Source organism: Vidua macroura, chromosome 13, assembly GCF_024509145.1.
Source record: "Vidua macroura isolate BioBank_ID:100142 chromosome 13, ASM2450914v1, whole genome shotgun sequence".
NCBI lineage: Eukaryota > Metazoa > Chordata > Aves > Passeriformes > Viduidae > Vidua > Vidua macroura.
The window spans coordinates 9,300,399-9,315,626 of record NC_071583.1 but is presented as its reverse complement, the minus strand read 5'-3'; the positions used below and the strand labels follow the sequence as shown (position 1 = coordinate 9,315,626).

At 54.5% G+C, this 15,228-nt stretch overlaps 2 protein-coding genes across 3 annotated transcripts; one reads left to right on the top strand and one right to left on the bottom strand.

Moving 5' to 3' along the window:
* Positions 1–28: 28 nt before the first annotated feature.
* On the bottom strand, positions 29–4,358 carry LOC128813706 (uncharacterized). The gene is made up of 5 exons (XM_053989029.1): positions 3,939–4,358; positions 3,480–3,865; positions 2,724–2,884; positions 2,196–2,328; positions 29–723 (listed from the first exon to the last, which is right to left on the bottom strand). Exons 1-5 carry the CDS (start codon positions 4,090–4,092, stop codon positions 517–519), a joined length of 1,041 nt encoding a protein of 346 aa, XP_053845004.1. The 5' UTR covers positions 4,093–4,358; the 3' UTR covers positions 29–516.
* On the top strand, positions 4,354–14,633 carry CCDC71 (coiled-coil domain containing 71). 2 transcript variants are annotated; one of them, XM_053989024.1, is made up of 2 exons: positions 4,354–4,391; positions 6,806–14,633. In XM_053989024.1, the coding sequence occupies exon 2, from the start codon at positions 6,867–6,869 to the stop codon at positions 8,052–8,054; it is 1,188 nt and encodes a 395-aa protein (XP_053844999.1). In that variant the 5' UTR covers positions 4,354–4,391; positions 6,806–6,866; the 3' UTR covers positions 8,055–14,633. The 2 variants fall into 2 exon arrangements, with proteins under 2 accessions (XP_053844999.1, XP_053844997.1); XM_053989022.1 differs by lacking the exon at positions 4,354–4,391 and adding an exon at positions 4,531–6,333.
* The last annotated feature ends 595 nt before the right edge of the window (positions 14,634–15,228 follow it).

The following is a 15,228-nucleotide window of genomic DNA, read 5'->3' as shown; positions in this document are numbered from 1 at the left end:
AAGGGCAGGCAGGAAACTCACACAGAAATGAGCTAAAAAGGTTTGCTTTAAAAACAGACAGAAGTGACAAGCCATCTGCCAAGAACACCACACCACAAATGCCACCTGGGGATGCTGCTGATAACACTGCACTCATCCTGGCACCTGCTCTGCACCAGCTATCACTGCAGGAGCGGGAAGTGAGGTGCGAACACTGCGAGGCTGCCTGCATCACAGTATGGTGGAAGGGACCTGCCTGGTGACTGTGGAGGGATGGTGAGCCCCAGCCCTCACACAGAAGTGGGCACCACAGGCAACACTGCCAAAGACTGGAAAACCATTTCCTCCAAGAATCCCATCACATAAGCTCCCAGGATGCTTGTGTTTGCTCATGGAAGCTCCTGATAGGACTGAACACCCACATTGCACATTGGAGAGATAACAGCTTGAAGCAGGAGCCTGCCTGGGACTTTGACTGCATGCAGCAGGAAACGGGTGGTGTCCCAGTCTGGAGCCACTCAGCCCCATGAGGTGGTATCAATGTCCATCCCACTGCTGGCTTGGGTTGTCCTTCTCCATGCAGGCCAGGTAGCGATCATAGTTCTCCTCGCACCTCCTCACACAGCGCAGGAAATAGTCCTCATCAGCAATGGCCTCCAGCAGATTGGTTTGCACCAGGCAAATATTGTACAGCGCCGAGGTGGGCACGCTCCTGGGACTGCTGATGCCCTGTTCCCAGAACACCTGCAGGGAGAGCAGAGCCTGGCAGCAATGCACATGCCCTGTGGTACGCTCTGTCCTCCCCTCAGCCAGGCGCCTCCACGCTGGCTGTGTCAGGGACAGAGGGCAGGGTGGTCCTATCTCCACTGCAACAGCAGAAGGTGAAGTTTCTTGAGATTTCCCCCTCTCCCAGAAATTGCCTTTGACTCTGAACCAGCATGTCACACATGTGCCTGGTGCTCCCTTAAGGAAACAGGCCACACCATGCAGCTGGAAGAAAATGGCTCTGTGGAGCAGCTGACTCCAGGGAAACCTCTGCCAACAGCTCTTCCTTTAGCTACCACGGGATGGAACAGGGACTTCACTTTCTGATCTTCACCATGGCCTGCTTAAAGCCACCTGACAATCTGTTTCACTCCTAGTGCTGCTCTGTCACCATCATTGAAATGGGGACAGCCCTGCAGAGCTGCAGGTGATGCAAGAGGAGGGGAGAATGGCATTCTACCTACTGATCCTGGCTGCAGGACAGCAAGGTCCCAGCAGTGACGATGAGACCTGCTGGGAAGGTGCTTGGCTGCTGCCCAGACTCCCACAAGATCTGCTGCTACCATAACTGGATCCTACCTGTGTGATCCAGCGTGGGAGCAGCCCCAGGGCTGGCTGCATGGCTGCCATGAGATTAGCACAGCAGCCTGACTGACCAGCCACACAGGCTACCAACGCCAAAGGAGGAACTCCTTGATCAGACAAATAGCCTGATGCTGAAATGCAGCAAGTGGAGCTGTGTGAGCCACGCTCCAGCTGCTGCAGGTCTGCATGCAGCAGCCATTGCAGAGGTTCCCCTCAACCAGGCATGGCACAGACCAAAGCCTGTTCCTGACAGGTCTGTCCAGGCAGTAACAATTCCTGCCACCAGCTACAAATGTGTAAGCTGAGAAAGCTTGTATGGAAGGGAACATCCAATGAGCATCCCATCCCTTGCCATTCCCGGGCTGCCTGGCAAACACTGCAGACAAATCACTGTCTGCCACGTTTCCCCTCAGCACCGTTTCCATATGGATAGAAATAGGCAGGGGTTGAGGATCGCCCATGGACCTGCAGCTCTTGGTTGAGCATTGACAGCTGTCCAACAGCCAGGCACGGTTCTGTCTGCATAAACATTCTGTTTCCCAAGCGTGCTCCCCACAAACACTGCCGGCTCACTCAGACAGGTGACAAGGCTGGCAGCCCTGATATCATTGCTGCTGCCTCCAGGCGTGGGGCTGACTCAGAGGGGAGCAGAGGCAGCCAGCACCTGCTGTGCATTGTTGATGGCTGATCTCACGCTCCCTGTGCATCGCTGCCACCAACACTGGTGGCACAGGATGCAGTGACACCAGGGCTATGCCTTGACCCCTCCTCTGCAGCCTCATGCAAAGGGGACAAAACACTCCTGACCTTGCCAGGGACTTCCCTAATGCAGGGTGCTGGTGCCAGAGGGGCCCTCAGCCACCTACCTGGGGGTGAACAATGGTGTCTCCATCGTCCAGCCGGATGTTGTCGTCAATGAAGATGTGGTGAATGTCAGGATCATGGGGATCTATCCACAGGGGCTTCCCACCCTGGGAAGAGAACTTATTTCTAGCCCACCTGAAACAGTAAGTGGAGAAGGAACAGTCAGGGCAGGGAGAGGGTGACAGCTGCCAGGTAATGGCAGGCTCTACTGCAGGCCCAGGGCACTCTCTGAGCCAGGGAAGCAGAATGTCCTGTCCTTGTGCCCATGCCCTCCTAGGAATGAGGCGTTTTGCATCAAGGTGACAAATCAGGGGGTCTTTGGAGAAAAGCAGGAGGTACACGAGGGGATAGGGACCTCAGGAATGGTGTGAGAGTCCCATCAGGCTGGCCAGAGGCAAAATGGGGAGTTCCTAAGTGATAGGGACCGCAACAACATAAAGGCTTCAAAACTAGGAGCTATCCCAGAAACTAAGAGAATCACAGGAAAGAAGATAATGCCCAACCCACTTCCTCAGTGCCTTCTTTCTCACCAGTCAAAGTGGTCTTGGAAGCCTCCAATTCCCTCAAAGGAGCTGAAGTAGTTGTAAAGCTTTCTTCTATCTTCCTGGGTGGCCAGACGCTCTGATCCCCGTGTTAGCACCACCTCTCGCTTGCTGCAGCGTATTTGGCCAGGGGTAAGGTCCACAGGGAGCTGCAGACCACAGAAAACGGGGAAGGAAAAGTTTCCAAAGCAGACAGGTTGTTTCATGCATTGGCAGAGACACCAAGCAGCAGGGTGGAGACTCCCCACCACTACAGTGTGGGAGGATGGTGCTGGGAAGATGACAAGAAGTGGCATGGGACGCATCCAACCAAAAATCATCCCCTTCCCAGGGATGGAAAGAAATGACCTCCTATCTGCACGTTGTCCCCATTTCAATCTCTGCTACCTGAAAACACTCCAAGGAATAACTAAAGCATCTTCTAAAGCTCATTCCCAGCACTGCCAGGGGGAGGAGAGTGCAGCTGTGATCGGCTCTGGGCCAGGGAGGCCTGCCCTGCTGCAGCCGCCCCTCCTCGGGAGAAGGCATGCTCTGTCCAACACTGGATACCCCAAGAGGAGATCATTCCACATAGGATCTGCACACACATGCTCCCCCACAGCTAACAGCTTCATCCAGAGAACTCGATGCTTTTAAAAGCAGTCTGGCCAAGCAGTCGGAGAGTAGTCTGACAGGGTTGGGGGGCTCCATGAGACCATCCAGCTGCCCTTCCCCATCACGATGGACCCTCAGGGCGCCACTCACCGCCACGTCCCGCAGGGCAGGGAACTGGGGGTGCTGCCCGTCCAGAGCGCTGCTGACGGCCTGCAGGGCACGGGGCAGGTCGGTGCCGAAGGTCCTGAAGACAACAGCGAAGGCCCTGCCATCCCGGTGCAGCGTGTCCAGGAGGCGGAAGAAGGAGGGCAGGATCAGGTGGTAGCTTTTGCCGGGCTCCCCTGGCACCGACAAGGCGTCGTGCGGCCGGCCCGGCCACTCCAGCAGCCGCAGGTGGCGGGCGTGGAGGTCACGGAAGCGCCGGCCCGGGCCGGCCTCGGTGAAGGTGGGGTCCCGGCCGTGGCGGCTGTAGTAGCTGAGGGCGCCGGGGCACGGGGGGCGCAGCGACGGGCGGTCGCTCACCCACTCCCACTCGCCTAGAAGAGAGGAACGTGCTCAGCCCCCTGCACCCCACACCGGGTCCCCCGTACCCCCGGCCCCGGCGCTCACCGGCAGCCCCGACGCGGCCCCAGGTGACGGTGCTGAGAAAGGTGTTGAGCGCCGCTCGTGGGGCCTGCCCCGTCACCGTGTCCGCCACCACCACCGTGTTGTTGAGGTCCACGTGCAGAACCAGGCGCCGCCGTCGCCCGGCCCCGCCGCTCATCGCCCCGACACCGACCCCGTTACCTGGTGACGGCGCCGCTTCCGCCCGCGCCGCTTCCGCCAGCGGCGCCCCCTGCCGGCCCGGGGACGGCCCTCGCCGCCGTTGCCGTGGACACGGCGGGGGCGGGGCGGGGGGCGGTACCCGGGGGCGTGACCGAATGCGCTCCGTGACTGTGGGCTTGACCGCGGCCCGCGGAAAGGGACAGGAAGCGGAAGCGGCGGCGCTTCCGGCGCCCCGCGGGCGGCCATGTTGGAGCGGCGGGTGCGGCGCAGCGGCGGGCGCGGGTCTGGCGGCAGCCGGTAGGTTGGGGCCGGCGGGCCCGGGCCCCACGCCGGCTCCCGGGCGAGGGCGCTGCCGAGCCGCCCGCTAGGGCGGCCTCGGGGCGCTGGAGGCGGAGCCGCGGCGCTGAGGGCCCCGCCCCGGCCCCCGCCCCCCCGGTCCCGGGAGCCGGCGCGGGCCGAGCGCGGGTGCCGCACCCCCTGTCTGCACCAATCACCTCCCGTAGCCCTGCAGGGAGGGGCCGGCCCAGGCGGCCGGCCCACCCCGGGGTCCCTCCGGCCGAGCCGTGGGGAGGGTGCAGCGGGAGAGAGGGACGGGCGCTCGGGAAGGGGCATCGCCTGCGCCGAGGGGCGGGCCAAAAGGAGAGGCTGAGCGAGGACCTGGCGGCCCCGTCGAGCCCTCCTTGGGACTGCGCACCGACCTCCAGCTCTACAGGCTGTCCCAGCCCCGCGTCTCGGCCCTGCCCGCAGCCGCTTCCCCCTGCGGTGCACCGGGAGAGCCATTTCCGTGCTCGGACAGCCGGGCCTCTAAACCGGTGTTAACATCGACCTTCCGGTGCTGTGCTTGCACCGTGCCGGGAGTGCTGTGTTCCCGTAGCCCCCCGGCCCCACAGTGTGTCACGGGAGGGAACCTGCTGTCGGGAGCACAGACTGTCCAGCAGAGCGTCTGCTCGTGGCCGGCTTTACTCCAATACAGCTGGCACTGCACCAAACAGGACCAAGCAGTTGGATGTTGGAAAGTCCTGTTCCCATGAAATGTCACAGCCAGAACACCCCTTCAGATGTCCCAGCTGCTCGTGGGCTTGCTGCAGCCTGAAGATGATCCATTTTGCAGCCTGTTGAGCACATGTTGTTACTTGTGCTTCTTCGTTGGTCTCTGGCTCACCACATCAAAATTAATATTACACCCTCTCTGGCTTTCCTGTGCCTGGCACTGCTTGGTCACTTTGGAGGTGGTGACTCTCACTGCTGGCTGGTGACGCTGGCTGGGGCTCTGTGGGATCACTTCCCTGCCTGCTTCCCCTCCTTCGTGGGAGATCCCCCGCCTGCCTCTGAACAACTGCATTATCCTCCTCCAAATCCCTCTTTGGCCATGACGTCTGCAGAGCACTTGACTGAGATTAGTCTGTCATGTGGAGGTTCTTACTCCCCCACTGACCTGTGCTTTCCCTTCTGTGGCTGCTCTTGGCTTGTGTCTCTTCCCTGCTTGTGCAGCTGGCGGCAGCACGGGCTCTGCTCCTGTGCTGTGGTGAGACCAGAGTTCTGGGGGGAACATGGGACATGAGTAGTTCCTTGTTCTGGCTGCTCAGGCACTAGCTTCTCCATCACAGCTTTCTTGCCTGTGCACTGCCTTCTCCAAACCTGTCTCTGACACCTCCTGCATTTCCCTGGTCAGGGTTTTTAACTGAATCTTCATTATGATTTTGAGAGGTATCAATAAAGCTAAAGATTTTATGCCTTGTTGGTCTAGCATCCAGCTGTGGAGCTGTGAGGCCACCAGGATCAGAGTTCTCTTGAAGGACTACCCTTCAAGTCCTGCCTGGACTGCCCTTTAGTGCCTATTTTTTATTGAAAGCAATAATTGATGCTTTTATGCCAGGCAGGCAGCTGCACAGTGCCCTCAGTGTGATCCCAGTGTTGTCCCTCAGGCCTTTGTACACTTGGCCCTGGTGATGTGTGTTTCCTTCATACCGCCCTGCTTGAATTTCCTGCTTCCTCCTCACTTGGCAGCGAGTATCCTTGGATCAACACCAGTTTGCTGTGACAGCAAGTTGTGGACCGTTGTTCAAACAAGAGAACAGCAAGGAGCAGTGCTGCCTTGCCACAGCATTCAGCATCAATGAAGCACAACTGGAACAGCCTCCATCCCTGCTGCCACGTCTCCAGGAGGAAGCTGCAGCTTTGTCAAGGGACTCAGAATCAATTTTTAAGCAGCATCAGTTAAGAAGCTGAGAAATTGAAGGTGGTGCTGGGATGCAGTTTAAGTGCTTAGGCATTTCTTAGTGTTGAGATAGCTCAGTGGTGCTGGTTGTAGTGTGTACAGAGGGAAAGGGTTCAATGAGGGTTCAGTTTTTCCCTGGGAAAATGAGATCTGGTTATCCAAAGCTGGGGTGGGTCAAACTCAAACTGGAAAAGAGCTGCAGATTTTGCTGAGTTAATCATTTGAGTGCTTCATCTTGGGGTGGATTGGATGGGATTTCTGGAAATTTTTGTTTAGGTTGGAGGATATTTTTGTGAGAGATGTTTTAGTTTTATTTCAGAGATGAGTTACAGGTTTTTCTTGATGATGCTTCTATGTTGGGTTGAGCTCAGAATTTGACCCAGTATTTGTGACCAGCCATGCCTGGGCTTAATGGTTTCAATTCCCATATTAAAAACTGGATAATGGATCATTTCAGTTGCTGTAAGCTAACCGTCTTCTTTCTCCTTTTGAGGTGTCAAGGGTTGTTTTTCCAATAATTTGGACCTTTTTGAAGCACCTGCTTGCCTAATGCCATGAATATTGCAGTGAACAATGAGGAAGAAAAAGCTGTCCATTCCTGGTCAAGAATTTCCTCTGCAGGACAGAAAGTGCTGGAGGAAGCCCTCCGAGTCTTCAACCCGATGTCCAAGGACCTTTCGGACACAGAGACCCAGCTGGTGGCCTTCATCCAAGGCCTGAAGGAGGAGGGCTACCAGCCCACGATTCTGAGGAGTAAGGATGTGTACGGGTATAGCTCGTGCACGGCAGTCACGCCGAGTCAGACGGAAGAAAACACACAGCGCAACTGTGCCAGCACCACTGAGCCCGCCCAGAGTCCAGTCAGGAAATCAGTGGCAAAAGTGGCCCCTTTGCCCACCAGCATTCCAGTGAGCTCTTTGAAAGTCTCCAGTCAACCAGTCTCCAAAGGGGATTCCACAAATCTCCTCTTGAGGTCCTTGAAGCAGAGAGGATCTGGCACATCCAAAGCAACGACAGTGGGCTTTCCTACAAGCATGTATCCTGATGTGTATCCAGCTATGAGACTGTCAGTGGTTCTGGAAGCCCTGGTGCCACTGAAAACTGCAACGTCCTGTTTGGAGTCCAAGTACACACAGGGACGTCTTGGAATCTCTCCCTCAGACCTTAAACTCCTCAAGACTTCAAGTCCACCGAGGCAGTTTTCTTCAGGCAAGAGCACTAAAATAACTGAAGGCAAGAGGTACAAGCGTTCAGTTAAGAAAGCACCCGATTCTGCCACCCGTGCTTTAAAGCTTCTGAAGGGACCAAAGGGTGGAGTGCTGCAGGAGAGCAATGCCTGCAAAGCCTCTGGAGTTCTCAATGGGAGAGTCGCAGGCAGCTCATCCCAGGACTGCACCACAGCACCACAGCCCAAAACCTTGAAAATCAAAGATAAGGAAGTTCTTCTGGGAAAAACAGAGTGGAAAGACAGCAGCACTTACCAGGAGAGCACTGGGCAGAAGAAGAGAAGAGCTACAGAGGCAAAAGAAGCACCACAGAGGAAAAAAGCAAATACCATTCCTGTCCAAAAGAAAACTCAACAAGCGCAGAGCACTTTGAACCTGCTGAAATTCCGGACCATCAAGGTGGGCAACTCTTCCTCTGATGATGAAGTGAGGAGGAGAGCACAGAAGATTCTTAGAGTCAACCTGTCCCCTGTGATCCAAATTCAGCCCTTGTCCCACTCTCATAGTGTCCCCTGAATTTCTTCACTTTGTCACTTTTTTTTGTAAGTAAGTAAATACAAGCCTGGCACCAGAGCGCAGAGGCATAGCAGTGACTCTGTGTCTCTGGTGCCAATATGCCCACTAACCTGCAGACAGAGCAGCCCACTCTTGTGCTGTTCCTGCCTGTCTGCCACTGCTGTGCAGAACTGGCTGCAGAAATCCAAACCCCTCTTTGGGAGTGTGGGAAGGTGACTCTGGCCAGCATCGAGTTGAGCAGGCCGGAGAGCTCAATTCCCACCACACTCCCCTGAACATGGCAGGCTGTGCTCTTGTGCAGGGGAGAACAGAGGACTTTCTCATGACATTGATGCACTGTGATATTGCTCTTTTTCAAGCTGTACATTTACTGGTTTTATTTTGATCAAATTTTATAACTTTATTATCTATATATCTATATATCCATATATGTGCATATGACCCAGGAACTGTGGGAAGATGCACTTCCTCCATCCCTTTGGGATTGGGTTTGATAGCTTTTGTTCCTTCTTCCCTTCAGCTAGCCTTTTGTTGAAAGGTGCCAGAATTCCTTTGTGGTTCAGTGTTGTGACAGTCTGTCCTGGGCTCCCTTGAGCAGCTCAGAGGCAGCAGCAGTGTAGCCACTTGTTTGTCTCCAGAATGCCAAACAATTTGGAGAATTACCAGCTGGTAGTTTTAATCCTGTTTTCGGTATTACCTCTGCATAACAGTGGGGGAGTGTCACAGGGCTGCAAGTCTGTCTGACATCTTTAGGCACCTCCTCCCTTTGTGGGTAGCAGAAGTTTTGAACACATGGTAGGGATTTGTCTCTGAAGAGGATTCCTCCTCAGCACCCAGCATTACTCTGCTCTCCTGTACCCCAGGTGCAGCTATGGATCATGAACTGTGACTGTTAGAGCCAAAGGGCTGGAATTGTTAGCCTGAGCTGTGTAGTGTCCTGCCCTCCATGTAACTGCTTTGCTGTTGCTGGGTGTTCCAGGAGCAGATTCCAGGTGCCGGTAGAGAAGACTGTTGCTTTTGGCTGGAGTTAAACCACAACAGAGACGCACGCTGTGTTTGAATGCATTAGCTACATCCTGCCAGCCCCAGAGCTCAGTGGGATACTTGAGCCTGAGTTAAAGCAGAAAGTGAAAAATTTGGGAGGACATATACCAGCACTTAAACACAGAGGGTCACTTTCTGTAGTTTGTGAGGATGAAGCAGTAGGAGGGGAGATGGGCATCATGGGTGGGTGGCAGCCTTGCTGTGCCATCAGGGATGTTGTGAGAAGGTGTGTGGCAGGTGTGAGAGCTCTGTGCGGAAGGAGTGCAGGCTGTGCCATCCCTAGGAGGCACTGCAGAACTGCTGCAGATGGCTGCTGTCATCTCCCTGCACCGGGGGCACACTGTTGGATCGGAACATGGCTCTGTGCTCTCGGCACTCCACAGGGAGGGATCTACTAATCCCAGGAGAAACACCTCGCTGGAGCAGTTGGTGCTGCTGCTGTCACCTGGGACAACCTGGTGTCCTGGGGAAAGGAAGAGGCATTGGGCTGAGTCTGGGCCTGGCTCTGTATATTGCTGTATGCTCAGATCTCTGCAGCAGTAGTGTAATCCACTCATTCTTTCACCAGCTCAGAATACCAGTTGTCTGACCTAGTAATCTCTGTGCACATTGGCTGAAGGGATGAGCTCCCCAGAGAAGTCCGAGATCCTTATATTTAAGCCCCGCCCCCCAAGCACCTGGCTGGATTTCAGTGGTTTATAAAAGGGGTCAGTGTCTGATCCCCAGTGCAGAAAGGAAGACTGTGGTATGGAGAGAAGAGAGGAGGTTCATGACAGGGTGAGAAGGCAGGGAAGTTGAGCATTCTGAGGTGCATCTGGGTTCTCCTCTCACCCACATAGAGCAGGGTGGAGGTTCACTTTCACTAAGCAGCCTGGTCTACTGTAAAGTGTCCCTGCCCATGGCAGGTTGGTTGTAACAAGATGATCTTTAAGATCCCTTCCAATCCAAACCCTTCTGTGATTTTATGATTCAGGGAATGATTGCAAGCCCTGAACCCCACACTTGGGTTCTGAGTTGCTGTCAGAGATCATAACTTGCAGTGTTTGAGACTGACCTGCGAATGCCGCTGCTTGGCTGCCTAGGAGGAGGAAATATTTTCTTCTGCTTCTGTGTTTTAAAATGCCCTGGCAGAGAGTTCCCTGTCCTGACCTGGTGCTGGATGAACAGGGGCTCTCCATCACTGTCAACTGGCCAAAAATTGCTTTGTTCCTTTTGTTCCCACTCCTTCAGACGTTTCTCATTCCCACGCTCTCAAATGCCAGGTCTCGAAGTCCTGCACTGGTGTTTCTCTTTTGGGCTGTTTCCTGAGGAGGGCTCTGAACTCCTGCCTGCGGTATTGCTGTCAAGCTGCTCAGCAGCTTCCCCCCATTCCCAGACCCTTATAAGGGCACTGAGAGCTGTCTTTGGAGTCTCCTTATGCAGCACAGGCATCCCAGCTGAGCACTTGGCCTCCGCTGGGAAAAACAACGTGCATCAACAAGGCTGAATCCAGGTCGAAGCCGCTTTTCCTCCAGCCTGAGTGGGAAGCTGAGCACCTGAGGCAAACTTACCAGGCCACATCCCTCCTCATCACTGTGTGTCTTCTCTCAGCTGTACTGCTGCCTGCCTCTTCACTCTTTTCTATCACCTCTTGTCTTTCACAGCTTGGGTCTCTGCCAGTCAAGGACTTGACTTGTATTGTTACTTAACACATCCAGCACAGCATCCAGCCTTAGTGCTGCCATGCGTTTCCCAGCACTGAGCTGAGTTCTGTGCGTGCTTGGTGATGACAGTTTGCCCTGTGTCCTTCCCAGGCCACCAGCAAAAGGTGTTCTGCTCCACAGGGGGAGACAAGCTTTGGAAACGCCTCTGTGTCACTGAGACTGCTGCCAGGGAAGTGAGCACTCCATAGCTGTGTGCTCAGGGACTTGCTCATCACCAGTCCTGTCTCTGTCAGCTCTTCTGTGTATCTCTAACAGACCACAGGGCCCTGAGTGACAGGACAGTGTTGGACCTCCATTCTCTGCCCTCCTGTTGTCTCTTCTTCCTCTTGCAGGTGCTTCAGGAGCTTGACTGAAAGGGTTGCAGGTTGTTATAGAGGGGCTTTACAGCCTCTGTGCCAATGCCAGCAACTGCTGCCCACCAGCCAGTACTGGCAGAGGGGGTGCATCAGTCTGGCCTGGGTTGACTCCACCGTGCTTCGACTCGTACCCAGGTGTGGATGCTTCTGATGTCCTGGGCATGTAACCCTGATGTGCATGAGGCTGCAGAGGAGCTCTGTGTAGATGTTGCTCTCCGCTGTTTAGGGAAGATGAAGGGTTTGATCAAACCAGAGCTACCTAAGACCTGATCTAACCAGACGTCTCCCCCACAGGTGCCTTTCATCCTGTGTTATTCTGTGGCAGATGAGTAACACTTCCAGGGATCTGTGCAACAGTAACTGGTAGGGCCCATAGAAATGCATTGCCCAGAGCACTGTGGTCTCTGCTGAGCATGTGGTATGCACCTTGTTCAGACCTGTTTCTGTATTAGTCACTTTGAATTCATCCAAGTGCCTAACCTGGCCTATGTTGTTCTGGGCACTGTGACAGCCGAGAGCTTTGGAGACTCTCTTAGGAATGCTTTTAACGCATGGATTTGTGCCACTGTCACTTCTAGAAACGATTCGGCTAGCGGTCAAAGGGCTGTTCTTCCAACTCATCTTTTGGAAATAATTTCTCCTTTTATTCAGCTGCCAAGAAGCAGTTTATGCTTCCCCTCCACCAGACAAGGTCCTTGAGCTTCCTGCGTGCTTCAGATGTCCGTCAGCAAGGTCCATGGGGAGAGTAGCTTGTCCAGCAGGCAGCTGAAGGGGAAGCTGACATCAGATACCAGTTGAAATCACAATGTTAATTGGTAGAAATGTTCTGAAGCTCATGTCCACTGTGATCAGATTTCACCATCTGCCACTGCTTATGGTTGTAGAAGTTTCTCCTCAGCCTCTTCCCTCTTCCCTGCAAGCCATGTAGCATGTTGCTGCTGCTGCTTCTAAAATATTTGCATCTCCTATGAGCCAGCTGCTGTAGCAATCCTTGTACAGAATTTCTTAAGCACTTTTTTTGCAAAATAAGAAGGGATTATTTTGTTACTCCTGCTTGGCAGCCCAGGTGTGGTATTTCAGTGTGTGGAGGAGGTGTGCTCCCTGGAGTGCTCACCTCACTGGGCAGCTCTCAGACCAGTTTATACTAACAGGGCTGGGGTTAGTGGACTGAGATCCCCCCATTGCTTGGTGCTTCCTTGCATGGAGTTCAGCCAGTTGCCAGCTAAGAACATGGCAGGGAATCGGCAGCAGAACGGCACAGATGGGTGATGCTGCACATGTGGCTCCCTGGTCCTGCTCCACAGCTGCCTGTGGTTTGCAGCCTGTCCTCCAGGCCCCCTGGTACACCAGGAGCATTTCTCCACCCCAGCTCCAGCTGTGGCAAGAGGGGCTGGGAGGCTCTGGGTTTTGGAATTGAGCACAGATTTTGTGCCCTTTTAATTGTGACTTGTGCTGTGTTTCATGGGCAGAACTTGACAGCATGTGGAGGGTTCAGCCAGCCCAGCAGTTCTTCCCCTTTGGATCCAAGTTCCCTGCCCTGTCTAGAAGCTGGGCCTTTGGCCATGGCTCAAGGGATCCCTGGGTATGGAGAGCAGGTTTGTCTCTCAGCTCCAGCTGGGCAGTGTGACTCGAGCTGGGCAGCTTCCCAGGCAGGAAGGCAGGTTTCGGTGGGCGGATCCTTTTTTTGGCCGTGGATGGCAGGGTCAGTGCTGAGCTGTGGAGCACCTGCTGCTCAGCCAGGCTGGTTGGTTTGTGTGGAAGTGACAGTTTCTTTTCCAGTCTTCAAAAGGCCACTGGCCTCTTTGCTCCTGTGCTCAGATGGGGATGGCCTTCCAGGAGCTGAGGTGGCCCACGGAGAGGACAGCAGTTTTGGGATATCTGGCACCTTCCTGACAATGCTGTACCCTTCAGTTTTGCCAGCTGGGTGGGCTGGCACAAGCTGTGGAGAGTGCAGCAGGGCAGGATGCTCCTGAGCCCTAACATTCTGGACTCTGCTAGAGAGCACCATGCTTGGGTTTCCCTCTCCTTGCAGCTTGTTCTGCCTAGAGCTGGGTGCTGTTAGGAAGGTGCCAGGTGCCTCAGAGGAATCTTGTCCCAGAAGACATGAGAGGCCAGCCTTTGTCACCAGGTCATCCCTGAGTGTGGAATGAAGCTTGTCTGTAGGTGTGACACTGCTGGAACTTGCAGGTTGGCCAGCAGTTGCCTCCAAAGCCATGGTGCTGAGGCCAGACCCCTCCCTTTGCTTAGGAACACTAAGGAAGGCTGGTGAAAAAGCAAGAAGCTGGGAGTAGGGAAAGCTCAAAATGCCAGCAGCACCTGGACAGCCAGCAGCCTGCTGCTTCTGTGTCTGCTGCAGGAGATGTGCAAACAGAGGAGCCAAGGCTGTGGCTTTCCACATCACTGTCTTCCCTCCATCCCTGCCTGGCCACAGAGCTTCCCCTACCCGGCCTGGCAGCAGTACACAGACACTGGTGCTGCAGGTGAATGGGAGTTCTTTTGGAGCAGGGACCCCCCCTCCCCCAACCCTTCATTTCCATCCTTCATCGGTCTCACAATCTGGCACTGCTCATATGGCCTCCGAAATACCTTCCCCATAGAGTCCCTTAAAGGCCTTATTATCGTCTGGGACTCTCTCCTTATTGTCTTAATTAGCCCTTTCTGTTCCTGTGTTCCTGTAGCTACAGGCAGCCCCTGTGAGTGTCTGGTGATTCCCACAGACACAGGCACATGGTGCTGTTTTAAAAGAGAAGGTGCTGCAAAGCTACCCCCAGAAATACCTCCCCTCCTGCCCCTGCTCCACCACACTGCCCATGCCTGGGTTGGGACAAAACGAGTGTCAGTGTTTGTTCATGGCAGGGAAGGCACCATATGATGCCCTCCCTCCTCCCGGGTCCTGGTGCAGTACTCCTGAGGAGTAGCATTTCCTGAGCAGAGGCACGGCAGCTGCTCTGAGTGACACAGGGCTCTGGGTGGGCACTGCCCGGCCACTTGCGCCACTCTTTGCCAACCAGCATCTCCATGAGAGCCGTCTCCACGCCACAGCGTGACCGACCTGCTCCGGCTGAGACCAGCGCCACGGGCTCTGCTGTGGCATTCCTTGGTGTTTGGGCATCCCAAGCAACGGCTGGGGAGCAGCAACTGCAACCCACAGGAGGGCGAGTAACAAACTTTGTATCATGATTTTACAAATGACCATCTTGTTCTTGAGTGAACTTTTTACCGTTTCATTTGTTTGTGTAGAATGTTTCTGAAGTTCTAATAATATTTAATGTTAATATGAAGCTGGGCTGTTCCACACTCAATGTTGTATATTTTGGAATGGCATTGGATAGTGAAAAGACAGCATTAGTATTATTCCACTCTTTGGAAGGGAATGGGACAAAAAACAGACTGTCTTTTTTCTTAAATGAAGTGAACTTTTTGTTATGAAGTCCTAGCAGATGTCCAGCCCTTCAGTAAAATGGTGCTCAGAACCACCCAATGTGTCCGTCTTTTCTTTGGGCTATGACAGACTGCTCCTCCCTGGGCTCCTGCTCCCAGCCCTGTGTCAGCTCCATGGAATGGTGTCTCCCGTGTGCCCAGCTGCTGCATGGTGCATACTCAGCTGCAGACCACACCCCCAGCTCTTCTTCCCAGTTCTTCCAGGGAAGTTTGGCATTACTCAAACTCCATTAAGGATTGCCTGGTTTGGGGTGGGAAATACCCTGGATGTATGTCACTGGTGCTGAACTGGGATAAATCTGCATTCCTGGTTAGTTCCTAGAAACATGCAGGGTGGCACTGTGCTGGCAGGTGCTCTGCCAGCCCCAGTCTGCCTGCCCACCCTCTGGCTTCTCTCTGAATCTGCCCATCTGCAGCCGGGACCCTCTGCCCAGCTAATTCAACAGAAGCACCATTGTTCCACGGTTTGCGATCTGGATCCAGTTTGTGCTGCAGGGCCGTCAGTGCACTGACCCAGCACTAATGCTGGTGGGACCGTGGCCCTGGGCGGACAGCAGCTCCGGTGCCGTGCTGGAGTTCATTCCTCGAGAAGGGAAGTGGTTAAGTAATTCTCTGCCCATTAAGGATGTT

Coding starts and splice junctions, on each gene's coding strand:
- LOC128813706 (XM_053989029.1), bottom strand. CDS start 4,092: ATGAGCGGCGGGGCCGGGCGACGGCGGCGCCTGGTTCTGCACGTGGAC. Junction 2,329..2,723: donor TTCCAAGACCACTTTGACTG/GTGAGAAAGAAG, acceptor TTACTGTTTCAG/GTGGGCTAGAAATAAGTTCT. Junction 724..2,195: donor ACACCATTGTTCACCCCCAG/GTAGGTGGCTGA, acceptor CTCTCCCTGCAG/GTGTTCTGGGAACAGGGCAT.
- CCDC71 (XM_053989024.1), top strand. CDS start 6,867: ATGAATATTGCAGTGAACAATGAGGAAGAAAAAGCTGTCCATTCCTGG.